General features: G+C 38.2%; 2 protein-coding genes and 1 long non-coding RNA gene across 3 annotated transcripts; 1 reads left to right on the top strand and 2 right to left on the bottom strand.

Moving 5' to 3' along the window:
* The first annotated feature begins 5,811 nt into the window (after positions 1-5,811).
* Positions 5,812-6,809, top strand: LOC112166920 (kiwellin). Its single transcript, XM_024303856.2, has one exon. The coding sequence runs from the start codon at positions 5,868-5,870 to the stop codon at positions 6,531-6,533; it is 666 nt and encodes a 221-aa protein (XP_024159624.1). The 5' UTR covers positions 5,812-5,867; the 3' UTR covers positions 6,534-6,809.
* Positions 6,810-11,854: 5,045 nt separating this feature from the next.
* Positions 11,855-14,409, bottom strand: LOC112165888. Its single transcript, XR_002923050.2, has 2 exons — positions 12,540-14,409; positions 11,855-12,176 (listed from the first exon to the last, which is right to left on the bottom strand). It is a non-coding gene; the product is annotated as an uncharacterized LOC112165888 (long non-coding RNA).
* A 1,948-nt stretch (positions 14,410-16,357) lies between these two features.
* LOC112202581 (receptor-like protein EIX2) lies at positions 16,358-20,319 on the bottom strand. Its single transcript, XM_024343580.2, has 2 exons — positions 20,059-20,319; positions 16,358-19,535 (listed from the first exon to the last, which is right to left on the bottom strand). Exon 2 carries the CDS (start codon positions 19,507-19,509, stop codon positions 16,513-16,515), a length of 2,997 nt encoding a protein of 998 aa, XP_024199348.1. The 5' UTR covers positions 19,510-19,535; positions 20,059-20,319; the 3' UTR covers positions 16,358-16,512.
* Between the last annotated feature and the right edge of the window lie 1,203 nt (positions 20,320-21,522).

The raw sequence follows: 21,522 nt of genomic DNA, 5'->3' as shown, positions 1-21,522 counted from the left end.
TTTGATTCCATTTATAAAGAAACCAGTGTGTGGTTGTTTGTTTTTGCGGCTGCACCCGAATTTTGGAACGGGTTGCCTACATACCCGGGAAGGGATCAAGCCACTCGTAGTTCAAGAGTTCCAATGAGTGAATGACCCATTGGAAGGCTTGGATTTTTGGAATAGGAATAGTGTTTAGGACGAGGTTGCATCTAGATTATTTGATTCCAGATTGCCTACATACCCTTGCGGGATCAAACCACATGTAGTTCCAGCCTTTGGGATTTAAATGGGTAGATGACCCATTTATTTTTGGATTTGTGTTTGAGATATTTTTGAGGGTTTAGAGCCCTTGAATTTGCATTTGGGTAATTTGGGAATGATTTGATTTTTCTGGTGTTTGGGTGAATTTGACTGGTGGAGTCAAGGATTCGATTTGAATTTGTGGTTGCATCTAGTGGGTCGCTAGATTGCCTACATACCCTGTGAAGGGATCAAACCATTGTAGTTCATATATTTTGGGATTTTGGGATTTTTCTTGGTTTTGTACCAAAAGGATATTTTTTAGGTTCCAGATCATTTTTTACGAAACCAAAGCCTGGGTATTTGGAAATGAAACCCATAGCGTCATGCTTTGCCGAATTCTTCCAACGGGCCCAAATTTTGAAATGGGCTTCTTTTGTACCCTCGTGAATCATATTCCTTGATTCATGAAGCTCTCTTGACCCCACATTTAATGCGGGGACATTTGATGCACCGAGTGAACTCCGAGGCTCGATTTTAGAATCCGGAGACATGCATAAACTTTATTTTGAGCATCAGGACAGACACCCCTCAAAGACTTCTCAAAGGCCCAGCCTTCTTGGAGGCCCAAATCTGATAAGGACACCCAGCTGCAATTTAATATTTTTTCAATTCTTCTTTTCTATCCCCGTGCTTCATCTTATCCCCAAACCAGGAAGAACGCGAGCTTGGGTTTGTACCATTACCAGATCGAATTAGAGATGGACTCAAAGTCCGAAATCAACTTGGAGAGGCCAACACATGCATGGGTCTCCAACGGAAAGTCTCTGAGTACCCGAAGCTTGAAACTTGGCCAGTTGCTTTTCTCTGTGAAGAACCAGGTAAACCTCTCTCCCTGCCTTCGCTTTTAGCTCTATAATTCAGAAGGCTAGATACTGACATCCAATTTTCTTCCATAGCATTTTACAGCAATTTTGGAAAGAGTGGAGCTCTGTGCATCGCGGAGCCATCCAATTCGAAGATTGACACATTGTGGGTAAGGCCAAACCCAACTGACTTGAATTGATGAACATTGACCTTCTTTGTTTTGCTCACAATCCCAGTACAAGAGTTGGACATGCTAATTAAACCTTTGTCTTTTATAGTTTAATTAGGCTATGCTTTGATCTGTGGCACCATCAGAACCACCATCCTTCTTTTTCCTTTTATATTGTTTTGTACTTTGTCAACTTTTGCAATTGTCTTGTTCTCATTGATTTCATTTAATTGAAACAAAACTGGAGCCACCGCCAAGCTCTCATTGACTCTTCAAACTTGATTATAAAATCAATGCCAGACCTTTCTTCATTTTTTCCTCTGGCAACACCTCATCAAGCTTGTAACTTGTGCAATTGTTAATTAAGCATTTTTGTTTTGTTCTCAGCTTAATTAAGCTTTCTCACATGGCTTGCAACATTGCCAGAACTTTCGTTTTATTTTTTATATTGCTTTGTGCATTTGTGAGTGTCTGGAATTGATTTGTTGACATTGACCAAGACTTGGGTTAAAGCTTCATCTTTACACAAGGATGTCACCGCAGAGACTTTTGTTCTTTAGATTTTTTTTATATCAGCACCGCTTCGATTTCTTGCAGCAATATTGGCTTAAAACTTGCTACAGCCTTTGAATAGTTGAATTTGATTTTTCCAAAGGACAAATGGTCTTGACGCTACTGCATTCTATCATCCAAGTGTAGCAATTCACCATAATCAAGTTTTGAACTTTGTTTTGCTATTCCACCTCATTCTACTTTGCTTCTTCTGTTTATACTTGTTTGCACCTTGACACATCACCCCAAGAACACATGCTCGTCATCTTTTGGTGAAACTCAGACAGCCTCTGATTATTTTGGCCTTCTGCAACATAAAGACCTGTGCACCAAATTTGTTCTTAATTGGATGCTTCAAAGCTTGTATTCAATTTTAACAAATTTGTTTGTTGTGCAGGTTCAAGCAGGACAGGTGATTGTAGTCACAATAGCTTCAAAGTCTCGAAGCTTTATTTTGAGGGTGAGCTTCTTTGTTTACTTCTCTTAGTTTCTTTGCACCGATTATGCTTTTCTTTTGAATTGGTGCTTTTGGAAATAAAGTATGGACTTGGGGCAGGCTTTTGGCTGTGGTGGTTGTCAAGGAATGAATTATGGTTTTGTTGTTGTTTGACAGAAGGCTCGGTGAAGCCTGTAGCTCCTGTAGCTTTGATTTTCTTTATGAGTTTGAAACTGCTACAGAGACTCTGCTGCTAGGATTTGCGAGAGCAAAATATGGGAAGGCCAGCTGCTGCGATTGGAAAGAGCAAGGCCTGCACCGGGATGCTGCCCGGCATGGTTCATCGGGACGCTGCCCGGCATGGTCATCGGAGACGCTGCTCCGGCATGTTGACTTTGACATCATTGACACCCGAAGGTGCCGTTGTGAGGAGGGCCTGCAACAGAAAAGGAGAGGTGGTGGAGAGTGATGGAATAAGGTCTGAACCTTTTGTCTTCCAAGCTGCTTGGCTGCTTTCTCCTCCTTGTTTTCCCACGCTGCTATACTCTGTTGTCCTCCCCCTCTTTTTCACCTCCCTTCTTTTTCACCTCCTCGGCTCGTTTTATATGAGACCTAAGAGTTCTTGAGGTTGAACTGTTCTCACCTTTTTCAATTGTACTTGGACTCGTCTTCTTCTCATTCTTAGACGTGAAGGCAACTTTACCTTACCCAGATTACATCTGCCTTGAACTCTTTTTTATTACTTTGTTGTAGAGTTTTAGTAAGGCTAAAAGTAACTCAACAGATAAATTGTAGAATCCTAGAAGTACCATGCCTTTTTTCTTATTATTCTTTTCATGTTTTGGATTTGCCGAAAACATTCATATTGTTGAAGAGTCCTCATTCAAGATGAACTTGTGATTTTTTTTCATTTCAACAACAAGAGACCTCCTTCCCACAAAGGTTGACTAAAAAACCCTCTGAAAATAGATAACCTAAAAACCTTAAAGCCCCAATTTTATGCAGTTTAACAACAATGATACAGAAAACAAATTCTAGTGTAATAATAACTTACAGCTTTAGCTTCTTGCTTCACCAGAACAAGGGAGCTATCTACAGAATCTGCCCCAACATCCATAGCAAAGAACTAGTTTTAAATTCCCTGACCTAGTCTTCACCAAAAATGATGGATTGTCAGACATATAGAGCATACATACACCAACATCTAACTAAAGATACCATTTTTACTAACTAAAAAAACTACACCATCTTAAAATCTTCACAAAACCCATAAAGTTTCCAAATTTAAACCCAGTAGTTTCCAAGTAAAGCTTCAGATCTGCTTATAGAAGAATGTTAATTTGGGCTTCACGCCCGGATCGAGTTTCATCAATCTTTTGAAAAATTCTCAATTATATAAGAGATGGAGAAGGTACCTTTCCAAAATGGAGGTGGTGGGAGCGATGGCGTAGGAGGTGGTGGAGAGCGACGGCGGGAACGAATCCGGGATGAGAACTGGGTTGTGCAATTGCTCTGGGTATTGAGAAGAGAAGACGTGTTTGATACCAAATTCTTGACATGGTTCCCCGACCGGAATGATTTGGGTTTTGAAATTTGTTTTGGGATTGTGAGAAGAGGAGAAGACGTGATTGAAATTAAGGAAGATGATAAACTAAATTTTTTTGAGAAACAGGAAGATGATAAACTAATTGAAATTGATTACATAAATGTAAAATAATATATTTTAATTCAAGTGGAGCTGATATTTCTCAACCCTTAGATTAATATGGGTCAGATCTAATGGTTGTTGAGTAAATGCTCCATAGTCAGTAGGTGACCAGGGGAACGACACTGTGTGGCACTGATTAACGCAGGTTAAATTATAGGAGAAAATACAATTTAGAACAAATAGCAGGTGTAAATAATAAATTATAACAACATGAAATAATGCCAAGGCATAGAACGTTAAGACAGAATAAACACCAATTAGCAGTGGAAGAACTTATACAGAGGAGTGATAGTCTCAGAGCGAAACATAATCGTGGTTTGGGTGGTGTACAATATTGATAGTCTTGACATATAAAGTCTCTTTGATCTTGATAGGTGTTTCTGATTTTAGATTATTTCTCACCTAAATGACTTGGAAATCTTAAATGCCATCTTAATTATATCATGGCAAAGGAATTTGTAGTAGCAAAATGTTGACTTGGTGCTCGAATTCTATATACACTTGGAGAAATTTTTCGAAGCTACCGTCATTCCACTTGGCATATGTGACAGGTAATTCTAATTGGTCCACATCATTCCTATTTTTTCTCCTCCGTTAAACCACCCATAACCTCTCTCCCTCTGTTATCTCTTGTCATGAAGAATAAGAACAGAGCTTGAACCTTAAATCCAATCCACAAATTGAATATATGATATCTAAATTGATCTATAATATCGTCACTTTAGATCCAATGAGTGGAGAAAATGATATTCCTCCATGTCTATTGTTATATATGGAAGAACTGATATCTAAACAAGAAGGAAGAAAATTGATGTGAAAATCCAAAAGAAGGTGAGAGAACTCTTCCTTGAGGACTGGGTTTTGATCTTTTAAATAATTCCAGTTGAATAATCAAACCCCAATTCTAAGAGAACTAAGCACCAAAACCAACTTGATTTGGGAGGGATGAATTTCCAGATCCAGTTCATAATTTCAGACATTGTTAATTTATGGGAAATTCTAGTGTAGTGGTGGGTATCTCATACCCACATTTACAAAAGTGAGAACAAATTTTGTTGTCAAAGTTGTAATTTGAGTCATACTTTGTGTAATCTTAGTTCTAATAATGGTAATTACACCTCTTACGAAATTTTACAAGTTTTTGAACAAATTCGTTGTCAATGTTGTAATCTTAGTTATAATAATGGTAATTACACCTCTTACGACATTTTTACAAGCTTTTAAACAAATTCGTTGTCAATGTTGTAATTTTTGTTTAACTATATGTAAATAGTGTAAATGAATATGGTAACTTTTGTTCTCAATGTTGTAATTTTGGTTCAAATACTTGTAAATTTTTGTTCAAATAGTTGTAAATGAGGGTATCTCATACCCACCAGTACACTAGCTTGTCTCGTTAATTTATATATATATATATATATATATTTTTTTTTTTTTTTTGAAAATGTTAGTATTGTTCTTGTTTGACGGTGTTAAGTATGGATTAGCAAAATAAAACAACAATGATGTGGACCAATTAGAATTACCCGTCACATATGTCATGTGGAATGACGGGAGCATGGAAAATTTTCTCCCCACTGAGAAGTCTTCAATATCAGTACCCTGGAGTGCGTGTAGATTGGGGTTGATCCACTACAAGAAAACACCCCTTTAGTCAGAATATCATATATATTAAGTTGGTAACCTCCTTTTCTCCTCAACCCAGGGCAAGTGCGTGCAATACTACAAGTCACGAAACATGGACCCAAGACTTTGAAAAATCAAACCACATAAATGGCACCTAAACTCTTATTCTTTTCCCCTAACTTTAACGTCATCTTAGCTCAAGTATATGACTATAAAAGTCTCATGCCTCTCAGAATCATCCCTCACTTCTTAGTATTCTAAATATCGTTGTGAATCAAATCATTCAAATGGCAAGTTCTTTAGTATGTTTGGCATCTCTTTCCCTCGTCTTCATTTTCATCTCCATCCCTCTCCCGTACTCCACAGCTATCTCCTCCTGCAATGGCGCATGCAAAACCTTGAACGACTGTGCTGGTCAACTCATCTGTATCAACCAAAAATGCAACGATGACCCCGATGTTGGGACTCACATATGCGGCAGGGGTGGGGGAGGAGGCTCATCACCTTCTCCTAGTCCCAACAATTGCAGACCCTTTGGAACACTGGTTTGCAAGGGCAAGTCGTACCCTAAATACTCGTGCTCTCCCCCAGTAACATCATCCACCAAAGCCCTACTTACACTCAACGATTTCAGCGAAGGCGGTGATGGGGGCGGGCCATCAGAATGTGACGAACAATATCATCCAAACAGTGAGCGGGTTGTGGCACTTTCCACTGGGTGGTTTGATAATAAATCGAGGTGCGGGAAGTTAATAAGAATTCAGGCAAGTAATGGGAAGACTACGACTGCGAGAGTGGTGGATGAATGTGATTCGCGTAATGGATGTGATAAAGAGCATGCAGGGCAGCCGACGTGTGAAAACAATATCGTGGATGGATCTGCATCTGTGTGGAACGCTTTGGGACTCGATCAGGATGTAGGTAAGGTGTCGGTGACTTGGTCCATGGCATGATTTGCTAGCAGCTACTATAGTAGGCTAGTAGCATATGCACGCGAGCTAATTAAATACATAAAATAAGGACCATATGATTAATCCAAGAACGATTAATTGGATATCATGTAAACTAAAGGTTTAGTTTAATGGGAAGAAATGGCAATACATTTGCCGTACTGTTGATGTTTGTGTTTGTTATGTGTGCCGAGCTTATGAGTAAATATTCACCTGGTCAGTTATTGACCAAGAAAATAATGCTCAACCACCCTTGGATGTAAATCCAATGGCAGTGAGAATTATTATTAAGTTGAAGTGTTTTGTTTTCCACCCTTAGATATAAATCTAAGGGTTATTGAGCATAAATTATTTGGTCAGCAACTGACCAGGTGAACACCACTGTATGTTACTTCAGTAAAAAAAATTTAAAATATGATATTAGCATGAGTTTGTCGCACTTTTTGGAATATTTTTCTAATTTTCTAGCTACTTCTAATTTTCTGCTTTCATTCTCTATGGAGGCCTACCAATTCCCAATGAGATTAATTTTTATTTTTTTGTTTTAAAGGCTAGTAATAGAAGAAAGCATAAGAAAGATTTATCTTGGTTTTAATTGATTTGTATTGAAATCAATTGGCATGGTCAATCAAAAACTATTAATAAGTAAAAAAAATTTATTTGCTAGGGTTTCTCCCTACCCCTAGCGGCGACGGCGTCTTTTCTCCAATTTTTCGAGACTAGTATTAAGTCATCTAAACTATACTTATGATGGGGTTAGTTTCACTGTAACTCCAAAAATTCCTCTCATGCCTCATAAAGCTGATCTCCATCCTTTTGAGTGAAGTTCTAAATCTTCTTCCTTAACCTCCTTGTCAGTTGGGTGGGGAAGAATTGTTTCAGAAACTTCTTGACCATTCCATCCCAGCTTGTGATGATACCTACAAGTAATGAAAACAATCAACGTTTCGCATCATTCTTTAAAGAAAAGGAAAATAAGAGTAACCTGAGGCCTTCACGAGGCAGATGATTGATAGTATACGCTTTGCAAATGTCCAAGAACTCCCTGATGTGAACATTAGGGTCCTTAGATGACAAGCCCGAATATTTAGGCAGAAAGTTAAGCAATTGCATAGGGATGGAGAAGGCATGATTGCCTATCAATCAGTTATAGTCAATGCATGAGGGGGATTTAGAAGCTATTGGGACAAAGGCATCCTTCAGTGGTTTTGCTTCAGCCATCTCAATCTTTGGAAGATCTTGTTCTTCCTCACTGTCATGCACAGATTGCGCAGGTGAATGTGGAAATGTGTTGTTTGGTGAATGTTAGACCATAATTTACATATATATATGCATTTTCCTAAATATTGAATTTAACTTGTTTTGAGTCTATTTTAACTTTCACTAAGTCATTTTCTTATTTATCTAGGAATATTGCAAGAGTGAAGGAAACGTCCATTTTGAGGTTTGAAGTGGAGAATTTGAGTTAGGAAAAATAATGGTCAAATGTGGAGCAAAAAATAAAATTCTGAATTTCAGCGAACCACCACAAATGGCGGAGCACCACCACTCACGGTGGTGCCATGTGTTTTCCAGCCATATTCATGGAGAAGCAAGGAGGAGGAGTAACATTGTACCTATTCCACTACATGCATTCATCATCATTCTATCACAACCAAATTCCAAACCTTTTGGTTCAAATTCAAATTCAACTCCAACCATTTTTCCTTTTTCCACACCATCTCAACTCTCCATATTATCCAAAAGTCCACCATCATCCTCACCAAAAAATCTTCCATGTTTTAGGGTGTAATCACCATCTTTTCTCATCATTACCTACCCTAACCTACACCACTCCCTCCTTACCTTTTTTCCTTGATTTTGGGATCTATTACCACTCAAACACTCTTCCTCCATGATTCTTACAAGTCTATAGCTGCTCCTTTTTTCTTCTAATGATGATTTCACACCTCTCTCCATCTATTTAAGCATCCCATCCCCTACAAGAAAGAACAACTCATACCACCCCATTACATCTTGTTTCTATCTCTATCTCCTTCACAAAACCTCCATATCCACCTCCCAAAATCCAAACTCATAATATCCATACTCCTCAACCTCCATCACCACCACCGTACTACTCCATCACTACCACACTCAAAGTTAGCCAAAGGAGCATCATATCTTTATCACCATTTCATTCATCATCAACAAGAAGTTCATCATCCATCAATTCTATCATCAAGGAGGATTCAAGAAGCATTGAAGGAGGAAAACAAAGGAGGACCTAGCCATTGATTTGTCAAGCTTCACTTAGTTCATTATTTCCTTAACTCTTTAATTTACCTTTATATACTTTATAGATTTGATGCTAATTTGTATGACTATGAGTGAGTAGTTACTTTGTTGGGACTAGAGTTGAAAGCCCTAACCAAACTTGTGTGAATTGATGTTTTAATTTACATTTGATGTTATTTGTGATTTTCATCTTCATATGCTAAATCAAGAAGTGAATGTCTTCATTCAAACTTAACTCCTTTGAATGTCTTTTGTTTGTTATCTCATGAAAAAATGTTTAGGGAGTGGTTAATCTTGAGCATTGATAGTACAATAGCATCCTCTATGTGCATGTGAATGTTGTCCTAGATCTAGGATTCGTTTGTTTGCATGATTATCTAAACTCAAAGCTTTATGCATCTAGCAACAATAAATTGAGATTTAACTGGTAATAAGCTTTGTTCTTAGATAGTTAATTCCAGACTTATCCGGTTGGAATTGATAACATTAAAGGAGTACTTTAAGCATTTGTAGTCTAATCCGGATGCAAAGAGGGTAATTGAGAATTTAGAATAGCATCACTTGTATTTGAATTTCAATAATTGCAAGGGAGGTTAGTGGTAGACAATCCAACCCCTAACTTCATCAATTATATTACTAGTTTAGTTTAGAATAATTTAGTTTACATTTAAGCATCTAGTTGTTTCCAATTCAAAACTATGTTAAAAAAAAACCAAAATCAAATCACTACTCCATCTTGCACATACTCACCATGAGCTTAGATTTCCTTGTGATTCTAGGTTCGTGATTGTACATTTGTATATTCTAGCTCTCCTTAGGTTCACACCCTAGCTAGTGAAAGGAATCCAATTCTCGTGGGTTCGACAACATTTCTTAAATCTCTATACTATTACTTGTACTCCTTATACTTGAGGGTGACTATTTGGCTAACAGTGAATTATGTGGTGCTTGCTGTTCTCGGTCCTCCTCTCCTTGAGAAGATGTTGACCCTGCCGCTACGTCATCAGTTGGCAAACAAGTTTCCTTAGTTATTTGCTTTCTATTTGACCTAGCAGTGCACTCTATTTCAGTGTCCAAAAGAATGAGTTTTCCCTGATTGGTTTTTTGAGTATGCACAAAAGGGAAAAAAAAAAAAAAGATAAGAAAACTGAAAATAAAAAGAAAGAAAAACATTCAATTGGAACTAAAAAGTCCTCAGCGACGTTTCGCCAAAAACTGATCAGTTATTTTTATGTCAATAATTTTTCTACTACTGACTTGAATGTCAATTGTAGAATAGGGAAGTAGGGTCTCCCGTAGAGGACTTATGGAACTAATTGTAATTCTTTCTGAGTTTAAAAGTTGATTTGAGATTATGAGAGCAATTTAAAGTAAATAAAACAAATAATCAAATTGCTTAAGTTGAGAATCAATAGAGAAACAGAAGTCAGGGAATGTAAATACAGATTCTCACATAAGGCACCAATGTTTCTGCTGGTTTCTCCCGTATAGCCTGGCAGAATGTTGTTCCCGCTCGCAGGTAGAGAGATAACTTCGGGACCCTGTCAAAGGAAATACACAACGTCAGAGGTACAAATCGAGCTGGTCGGTCTATGCCTCTCCGATGCTTAAGTAAGGCTATGTATGTAATTTGACAGAGTAATAATAAAGGACAAGAAGTTATTACCCTAATGAAGGTGGTTGAGTCTGGCTTATATACTCTCAGCAAGGGAAAGAGGTTTCCCATTTCTTTGATGTGGGATGCAGTCCCCCAGTTTATAGGTTCTGATAGCAGTTTTGGTGCATATTTTGGGGGACCCTGCCTGGCTAAGCATTGCCATGTGCCACCCAAGGTACCGCTCCTTCTGGATACTGCCTGGCCTGTTGGGTATCGGTCCAAGCACTGAACCTGGCACTTGGGTGGTCCTGCGGGGTCTGGTAGTGGTATGAAACCTGTGGCAGACCCAAGTATGTGCTGGTATGTACAGTATCCACCACCAATCAATCATGTACACAAACCATGTTTAACCGAGCCTTACTTATCTATGGATGAAGATGCTCAAGTTAACCCAACGTCTGAATTAACCTATTGTTTTTCATTACTTGTATGCCAGATGAGACACACCTTACACCTAACTTATTTTCTAAAATGTAACCTAGGTTGATGCAACTCTAGATTTAACACACACACACAAAAAAAAAAAATCATTAAGAATAAGAAAAACAAGACACCACTAGACATCATGAGTACGATGCGTCTCAATTCATCTAGGAACCTAATCTCTTGCCTTGGGATGTATATGTCTAAAAAGTCAAGATTCCAATTCCTCGACCCCTTTGTCATCTTATCTGAGAACCCAAATGTGGAAGAAACTTTTTGTCGTTATTAAAGCATCATTTTTCATTCCAACAGAACGAAAATAATAGTAATTGGAATGGTGCACAATGAAAGTCGCTTGGTATCAAGTCTTTGATCTTCAGAGGTAGGTTTTGGACTTCACATATCTAATCTAAGCAGCGGTGACTTAGAAGGTTCTCGACCAACATCACTGAAAGACTTGGAAGTCTTCCTTGCCGTGTTACGGGAATTTAATGGTTGCAAAATGTTGACTTGGAAATCCTGGAAGTCTTGGTGCTCCAAATTCCAGACTTGTCAACATCACTAAAAGACTTGGAACATCAAAATTCCATTAGGTAGTGTTTGGGTAGGGGATTTGGAGGTTCCAAGAGATTTCAAGGTGATGGAATTATAAGGTGATGGGATCTTAAAATGAAGGGACATAAGTAGTCAACTATTTAAATGACTTGTTTGAGTAATTTTTTTAGTGAGGGGATTTAATTATGGAATTTTGTAAACATATTTATTTTTTGACAAAATTAATCTTTTTTATATTTTGCTATAAAACTATTGTAATTAATTGTAATTTTTTTTTTACCAAATGGATGTAAAACAAGAAAATTTTGTACTTCACCAATTAGTTCCAAAACTTCCATTTAAATGAAAAAACTATGAAAAACACTAGAAATTTGAAAAATGCAACAACTGAAATTTCACAGTCACAATTCGATTTTGGTCTTGCTTGAATTCATAGACTTAAAAGGTCGAACATTCTAATAACATAATAGTGATAACATCCTAAACGTCACAACAAAACTATACAAATTTCAAAAGTCTCGTGGCATTGACTTAAAAACAAATTCACTTTTCTTTTCAAGTGGAATTTTCTTCAATATTTGAAACTTTGTCGCATTGTTAGCAAACACTTCAATTACTCTCCAACAAAGGTCTCCTTCTAAATCAGGTATTTGCTCTCCAATGCAAGTATTTGTCTCCATCATCTTCCTTTTTCATACCCTTTTGCTTCTTATCCATTCCAATGTGGTGGGAATCTGTATTAAACATAAGTTTATAAGAGACTGTACATATTTACACATAAGAGCCCGTACATATTGAATGGGAGAAAGTGTTAATTGAACAGAAGTTTATAAGAGCTTGTACGTATTTATATATAAATATGTGTGTGAACAAACACTAGGCAGAAAGGCAACAAGCAAATTAATCATAGGAATAGGGTTGGCCAAAACAAAATGAAACTGGAAGAGAAGACAAGCTTTAGAAAATTAACCATAGAAAATGTAGCAGCAGTGGATCTCTATAGTAAATCTACTCTCTCTTTGATCCAACAAAGGACTATGAAGATCATTTTTGCAAAACTTGGCATGTAGGCCTATGTTCAACTAATCTATTCATACCTCAACCAATTCGTCACAACTTTTTTGATGATTCAAGTGGGTTGGTGCATTCCCAATTCTATAAATACACAACAAGAGAGACCAAAAGAGGTGTGCTGATTGGTACTGGAGTAGTTACGAAATGGCCAGTACACGTTTAACTCTGATACCAATTGTTGAATAACTATAACATTGTTATGAGTGGAATAGGGCAAGTAGGATATTCTGGTCTACAAGCAATCACAGCAAGCGTAAAAGTTAAAAGTAATAACTTTGTGGTAATATGAGAAAAGGAAAGAAGATACACCGGTTAAATTATAAAGCAATGTCCTACACTACAAACTACGATCAAAGGTGGGTAAAAATATCAAAAGGAGCACTAGGCAATTGAACAACATAGAACAACCTTGCAATTTTTGTACTATTTTCAATCATGATGAAAGCACACAAGTAAGTGCACTTGAATCACCTATGCACTCAAATCATGAAAACCATTTCCAGTTTTTTTTATTTTTATTTTTTTTTCATAGCGTGCTTTACCTTCTTTAGTATTTGGTCTCTGTTTTTTTTTTTTTACTAATCCCAACTACCCCTGCAAATTATCTCTGTTAACCAAAGTGGTCCTTGCTGTCAAGTTTACTTGTACACATGAGAGTACAATCCCCAAATTGATACTAGAAAAGCACTCTATGGAGGCGAAAATGAAAATATGAACAGAGCTTATGTAATTTACCAAATATTAAGACTTGCAGAACAATTTCAATATATACAATGTGCTCTGTGCAACATCTTTCTCTATCATACTCTTATCTTCAGTCACATACACTATTTAATAGGAGAGTGAAACCACCATACATATGCATAATGAAATTGAAAATCCAAAGAGAGATGCTCTGCATTTTAAACAAGATATATTAGCTGTTCATGGAGTCTTATCACATATCTAGTGTTGGTTGTTCCAGTTTCTTATCACCACAAAGGCACAGCATAGCTGAAATGGTGCTGGCAATCGAGTTGAATTCCTAAACTGGTCAGGTGATTCCAACAAAATCTGTACAGTTGATTTGATATAATAAAAGATTCTCAAGTTGAAAACTAGTCAGGTGCAGTTGAATTTTGAGGTACTAGTTGCTCTGCTACAGATTGATTCGTAGGAATAAGAGTTGAGAAGCACCACTTTTATTAGAGATTAAAAAAGAGAATCATAACAGATATTGAAACCAAGAAGAAATGTATAACAGATACATGAGGAAGAAATTCAATCCAACACAAGCAAAAAAAATATGAATAATTCAAATGAAAGAAACACAAGCCAGCAGCCAATGAATAATTCAATTGAAAGAAACACTTCAATTGCTAACCCAAAAAATATGAAGATCTTAACACGAACATGGAATTGACGCAGAGAGCCAATCCCAAAATGAGGTATTTGCAGCTAACCCAGTAGTAGAAATCACAGAAACCATAATTCAAACGAAATAAACACAAGCCAGCAGCCAATGAAATCAAATTAGATAACAAAATCATAAACACAGATGAAGAATTTTCAAGAATACTAATACCAAACCATGAATCGATCAAATTAGAGATGCAAATATCCAAAACTCAACCATCAAACCCTAGAATACAAGGAGAAACGAAAGCCCAAGGTGGAGATCAGCGATGCAGGAAGAAGAGAGAGCGAGAAATCAAGCCCGTTGCGTAGTCGTCGTTCTTGGCGTTGTGGAATTTCAAAATAACACCTCTCCAGACGGAACTCGAAGGAGGGAATTCTAATTATCCTCTCCTAAAATCCCTCGTCATTCAAGTCCCTCCTTGTTTGTTTACCAAACTAGCGATTTTACACGTGGGATTTTTAGTCCCACCGAAATGGGCCATATTATCCCTCATCCAAACACTGCCTTTAGGGTCATGAAGTAGTTGTCAATCTAGAAGTGGTAATAATTATATTTGTCATTGCCGAAAAATAATTATTTTCTGTTCTTTTAACATTGGTATTTAGACTGGGGAACACAGCCACCAGCCAAGAGCCGAAAACTGCACCGAAACAGCTTTGTACAATAGAATAATGAAACGCAACATAACATAACATGCAGATATGTTTGAACAAATATATACCCAAACTGGCATTTTTAAATCAAGATTTCCTCGGATAATAACGAGCAACTGTGAATGCAGTTGCCAATGCTCTTTACCTTTGGCCATGTTTGTTTCCCGGAAAATTGGCCTTGGGAAAGGAAACACTTTCCTTTTCTGTGTTTGGGACAGCCATTGGAAGGGAAAGTGTTTCCCAAATGAAGGGAAAAAGTGGAGGAAATTCATTCCCTCCCCCCCCCCCCTCTGGATTCACTTTCCCATGGGAAAGGAAATTGATTCCTTTCCTTTCCACCAACCAAACATAGCCTTGATGTTATCACGGAATTGAAAATGAGCATATCTCCATGTTTTGACAAGCAATGTGCCACAAACATCCCAAAAGTCTATGATAAAACCGAGTAAGATACTGACATGCACACCAAGAAAGCTTCATCTTTATTTCCTTCTCCACACAATCGAAAATAGACATACCGCCGTGATTTCTTCGAAACTAATTTTTCACGAATACGCCAGAAACGAGTGATGCCGACATAGAAACCAAGCTGTGTTTGTTGATCAACATCTTCATCATTATTGTTGTGGGTGGTGTTCATTACATGGGCATTTAGTTACATTGACGAACCTGAAGGCCATGGTTTGGACGACGACGTCGGAGAAGGTGCCGCTGCTCTGGTAGTTGTCCTAGTGTTGCAAGGAGGGCTAAATCGTCCTTTCATCTGGTTCCGATTTGGGGGAGTACGGATTGAAGAGAAAGAAGAAGATTGGGTGACTTGGGCTTCTGTTCAAGCACATAAATTGATACATAAGCCCAAACTAATGAATAGAGCTTCTATCCAGCTCACACACACAACTGACACAAGAAGACTGGACTTGTTGATTAAGCAAAAGTAGTCCAACACAAAGGTGGGAAGTTCGATCCTTCATATCCGCTTCGGACTTGATGATATTAATGATGTTGGTAAGGTTAGGTGAGTGTGATCGTGAACATAGTTGAATATGATTCAGCGAACCTATACGGATTTTAAATTTGCTGCAGATGTGGTACTGAACTACTGATTACTGAACACAGGTTAAATTATAGGAGAAAATTCAATATAGAACAAATAGCAGCTGTAAATAATAAACTATAACAACATGAAATAATGCCAAGTCATGAAACGTTAAGACAGAATAAACACCAATTAGCAGTGGAAGAACTTAGACAAAGGAAATGATGGTCTCAGAACTAAAATTAATAGCGGTTTCGGTGGTGTACAATATCAAAAGTCTTGGCATATAAAGTCTCTTTGATCTTGATAGGCGTTTTAGATTTTAGATTATGTCTCATCTAAATGACTTGGAAGTCTTAATTGCCATCTTAATTATATTATGGCAAAGGAATTTGTAGTAGCGAAATGTTGACTTGGTGCTCGAATTCTATATATACATGCGATATACATGTCTCATCTTATATATTTGGCATATTATAGTCAGGCTCACAAAGTACGTACTGAAATAGTGATCAAGGTAGAAAGGGAGAATAATCATTTTGGTCACTCAACTATGACTCATTCGACACTTTGGCCACTCAAGTTTCAAATATATCACTTTGGTCACTCAAGTATTACACTGTCATTCACAACAGTCACTTTGTTGTGAGAAAAAATGCCCCTTGGGTGACTTTTGTAAATGACAGTGTAATACTTGAATGACCAAAGTGATATATTTGAAACTTGAGTGACTAAAGTGTCGAATGAGTCATAGTTGAGTAACCATTTGTGAAATTCTCCCAGATAGAAAATTAGAAATAACAACTACAAGAAAAGGAAACAGAGAGTGAAATAGCTTTGTCATTCAGGAAAACTGCAGAAGCAGCTTTGTACACGATATGGATAAAACATTAACAGAAGGTATATGACTAAACCAATAAAGACCTCCTTCGATGCCAACGAGCCACTGTCAATGCAATCCTTAATGCAACTTGATCTTTGATTTTATCAAAGAATTGAAAGTAAGCATACCTCCATGATTTCTTGATAAGCAATGCGCCACAAACACCCCAAAAGCCTATGATAAAGCCAAATACAATGCTACCATAGAAAACAAGCTTTTCATTGTCATCTTCATCTTTGTTGTCTTTCCCATCCAGAGCAGCAGGTGTGCTATCTCCCGAGCACTTGGTTGCAAGAGGAACCCCACACAATAATGGATTGGCTTCGTATATTGATGAATCATCAAGTGTAGTAAGTTGTGTGCTCGAGGGAATTCTTCCGGCCAAGTTGTTGTAGGACAAATTCAAGTGAGACAAGGAGGTTAAAGAAGACAAACTCTGAGGAATCGGTCCTGATAGTTGATTATGTGAGAGATCAAGAGTTTCCAACCATCGCAAGTTTCCAATCTTCGAGGGAATCTGTCCGCTTAAATGATTTCTTGACAAGTTCAAGGTACCCAATTCAACGAGGCTACTTACTTCTTCAGGGATTTCGCCTTCTAAATTGTTTGACGAAAGATCAATGATGTTGACGAAAAATAGAGTCGTGTTGTATATCAGTTCTGTTCCTTTTAACATCAATGTGATTTGCTCAACGTAACTATCATAGCGACTCACATTGGAAAAACTTCTAACCAAGGAATACATTTCATTCAAACACTTGGGAATACTCCCTGAAAAGTTGTTGTCACCAAGGTCTAAGACATGAAGCATGGTAAAGCACAACTCATTGGGTATATGCCCACTGAAAAAGTTGGATCGTAGGTGTAGGCCAGACAATTCTGATGAAATCTTTGAAGGTAGGTTTCCAGTGAATCGATTGCTTCCAAGATCGATACTCTTCAATCCTCTGCAATTCTCAAATATCAAAGAAGGAAATTTACCCCCAAAGTTGTTGTTGTTCAGCTTCAGTATAGCAAGAGAGATTGAAACACCCATTGAGCTGGGAATATCACCAGAGAGATTATTGTATCCGACATCTACTACCAGCATATTGCTCCACAGACTCCATGCTTGAGGGAATTCTCCAGACAACTGATTTCTCCTCAATGTAAGAATTGCCAAGTTTGTCATGTTGCATATAGAGGCTGGAATAGTACCATTTAATTTATTCTCAGAGAGATACAATTCTCTCAAGTTGGGCACCAACTGGTCCAAATTCGAGGGAATTGGCCCCAAAAGTAAATTGCTTTCGAGATTGAGCATGGAAAAATTGGGGGAAGAAAATAGAAATGGACCTTCAAATTGGTTATGACTCAAATCTATATGATTTAGATTTGGACATTTCAGTAGCAATGGAAGCTTACCAGGGATTTGGTTGTATGATAAATCCAAATATTCGATTTGGGGAAACTTCAAGAACCATTCCTCTGATATGGGACCCGAGATGTTTGTACTTGAAAGGGTAACAATGGACAATTCAGTTTGAGACTGAAGCCATACAAGAAAGGACGGATCTATGCTACATTTCCTAATCTCGATTCTGTGGAGCATGAAAGGAGCAACCCAAGTCGCATTGAAAATGATGGACATAGGTTGATTTGTGCTGACTGCAAAAGACTCCAACCTAGTGAGATTGATGAAATGGGATTCCAATAGACTACCTGCCCAGGAATTCTCTGACAGATCTAACTGAAGTAGCTGAGAGAGTTGTCCCAGACTTTCAGGAACGGACCCATTCATATGATTATACCTGAGATTTAGAGTTTTCAAGGATGACAAGTTTCCTATTGACTCTGGAATTGTGCCCCCAACAGTGTTGGACTCAAGATTAAGATACTGCAAATTTTGAAACATCCCCAGAGAAGCAGGAAATTTGCAGTTTAGCCTATTCAAAGACAAATCTACTGACTCTAGTTTATCATTTGTACATCCTAAACAACCACCCAACAGCTCTGGAAGCCCCCCAACAATCTTGTTATTCGCAAGATTTAAGATCTTTAGCTTACTCGAATTTCCAATGAGTCTCGGAACTTGACCTTCGAAGCCATTACTAGATAAATCAAGCTCTTCCAGATTTTTGAGGCTTCCCAATTTCCAAGCTATGGAACCACCGAAAGAATTCCCACTTAGATCAAGTTTTCTGAGGCTGGTAAGGTTAAACAACCAGCTGGGAATTGACGATACGATCCAATTCTGTGACATATCAAGGATCAAAAGGGATGTGATGTTTATCTTTGGCAATGAGACTGAAATATGTTCAATCTGGCAGAAAGACAAATGTAGCTCTAACAGTGAGGGAAGCATGTTAGCAGCAAGTAGCCAACTATCTCCAGCTCTGCTAAGGTCCATCGATTGGAGATTGAGGTATTTTAAGAAAGAGAGTTGAGAAAACCAATTCAAGTTTTTGGAAGCTTTTATTGACCAGAAATTCCCACCGAGGTCCAGATAGATCAAGTCTGATAGGTTAGCAAGATTAGAGGTAATTTCAAAAGAAGAATAGGACATGTCAAGAAATTGCAAACTTTTAAGCTGACCAAAGAACTCAGAAATGCGAATCCCATCGAAGTAATTATTAGAAAGGTCAAGTATTTTCAAGGATGACAAATTCCCAATAGACTCTGGAATCACTCCCCCGTGTGATGAAAATGCAGAGAGATTGAGATAACTCAAACTCCTAAGTTGACCGATGAATTGGGGAAGCTCAAAATCGTTCCAGCTTAGATCTAGGTAATTTAAATGTTTCAGGCTAAGCAATGAAGGATTTATCTTACCCCTCAAGGGAGACCTGTAAGCCAACTCATCAAACACCATGGACCCATATGCAGCATTACTGAGGTCCATCTTGGCAACATGACCAGTGAGGTTGTTGCATGAAATCCCTTTCCATTGACAGCACTCGTAACCAATCCAAGACGAAAGCCTACCGGAAGGATCTGCAAGATCGTGTCTGAAGCTGAGAAGCGCTTGTCTCTCCTCCTCCATGCATGCTGATCTCACGCTGCCAGGAACTCCATCACTCGAACAGAAACAGAAATCAATAGTTTGTAGATAAAAAGTGGCCAAAAACCAAAAGAGCAAACAGTGAGCTAAAAAGAAGCTATCCATTATTCTACCCAAGTTTTCTCAAGTTTTTGCAGATGTATACACAATAACGTAGTTTATAAGAGGCTATAGGAGTGAGTCAAATCAACACAGATCAGTTAATGCGGTCCGGCCAAGTCCAGAGTCCCCACAGAGGAAGTTGATACATTTTCTTGAGTTTTGGTAGCCAAAAGCAATAATATAAGGTGGTAGGATCGAATCAAAGTCAATATATGTTGTCCGTAGTCCAAGTCTTCGGCGTATTTAACAGTCTATTCAGAGAGGTGGGATTGACGTATGCAATTTCTAGATTGACTTCACATATCTACTGTGATTTCCTCTAGAACTCAGGTAGGCAAGATTAAGACATCACCAAATTAAAAGATGGGATTCGATATTTAAGCACATCACGCATTACACGACAGATCAAATGATCGAAAATAGGCATACCTCCACGATGTCTTAGCAACTAATGTCCTATGAACACTCCGGAAGCGCATGATAAAGCCGGGTGTGATGCTGAAGTAGAAACCAAGCTATTTGTTGTCATCTTCATCTAGATCAGCTGAGCACAGGCCTTTAATAAATTGACCAAGCTGAAGCCCATAAATTGGAGGGGACTTTGAGAGTTGAAACCTTGAAGGAGATTTGGGGCTTTTGCAGGATTTGGAGGAGAGATTTTTTTTTTTGATGCGAGATTTGGAGGAGAGGTTGCCATTGGGATTAAAGAGGAAGAAGAAGAAGATTGGGCTTCTGTCTAGTTTATAAATTTATAAATTACGTTAAAAAAAAGCCCAACTTATAAATCGGAGCAGAGATAGTTTTTTTTTCTTTGGTGAATATACTTCAACTAATAAAAACCCAAGGAAAGGGTCCAAAAAAACCAACAATATAGCAGCTAAAGAGAGGAAAAACTATTCTCCTACTAGATCTGTAAATGAATCTGATTCGAACCGGATCGACTTAAATCTAAATCTATTTAATAATAAAAAATTTCAACCCGATCTGATCCGTTAATCCGGCGGATCGTTGATAGCTCAATTTAAATCTATATCCGCCGGATTAACTGATACCTGACCCGCTTATAATCCATTTATAATAACAAATATTTTTAAATTTGTTAAAGGAAAAACATATTGTGTGCCTTCGTCAAAGTGATTGACGGAGAGGGAATCAAGCAATTACCGATTAACATCAATCAGCATGGATTACGAACCAATCAGTAGTTAATGTCATCATTGTAATTGTTCTTTCCATTGTAATTCTCTCCCTATATAAAGGGGTTATGAAATGAAATGAGTAGACCAATTCCAATCCATTTTTACTTTAACACGTTATTAGCACGCTCAAAGCCAATAGCCAAAAAAAAAAATCCAAACCCTAGAAGAAAAAAAACTTTTTCTTCTTATTCTGCAGCCACCAAAGTTTAAAATAAAAAAAAAAAAAAAAATCCCCATCCACCTCACCGGCCGCCAGCCCCACAGGCCTCCAACCCAACAACGCTGTTCCCTGGCCAAGCGCTGCACCTGCATCTCCAGGTCCCAATCAACCTCTCCACACGGGCCTCCTCCCTGCCAGCGTCCAGCCCTGCACACATCCTCACCCAACTTCTGCAACAGATAGGCCTTTTGCCCACCTGCAGCGCACGGAGCACCGATCCCAGCCCCGCACGCATAACTCTGCCTCCAGTTTCCGGCATCGCTGCCTAGAGCCCAGCGCCACCGGCCCCACAGATCCTTCTTCAGCCCACAAGCCTTCACCGGAGCCTCATCTGCAGCACCGGTCTCGGCAGCACCTAGCCCTAGGGCTGCACGCGGACTGGATTGGATCGGTTTTGACTCCAAACAGTCTCTATGCCAAAGTAAGCGGTTTAGACATTTTAGACAACCGGTCATCGAAGAAAATAAACTTAAT

Source organism: Rosa chinensis, chromosome 5 (assembly GCF_002994745.2).
Source record: "Rosa chinensis cultivar Old Blush chromosome 5, RchiOBHm-V2, whole genome shotgun sequence".
NCBI classification, from domain to species: Eukaryota; Viridiplantae; Streptophyta; class Magnoliopsida; order Rosales; family Rosaceae; genus Rosa; species Rosa chinensis.
This window is presented reverse-complemented; position numbering and strand designations above follow the sequence as displayed.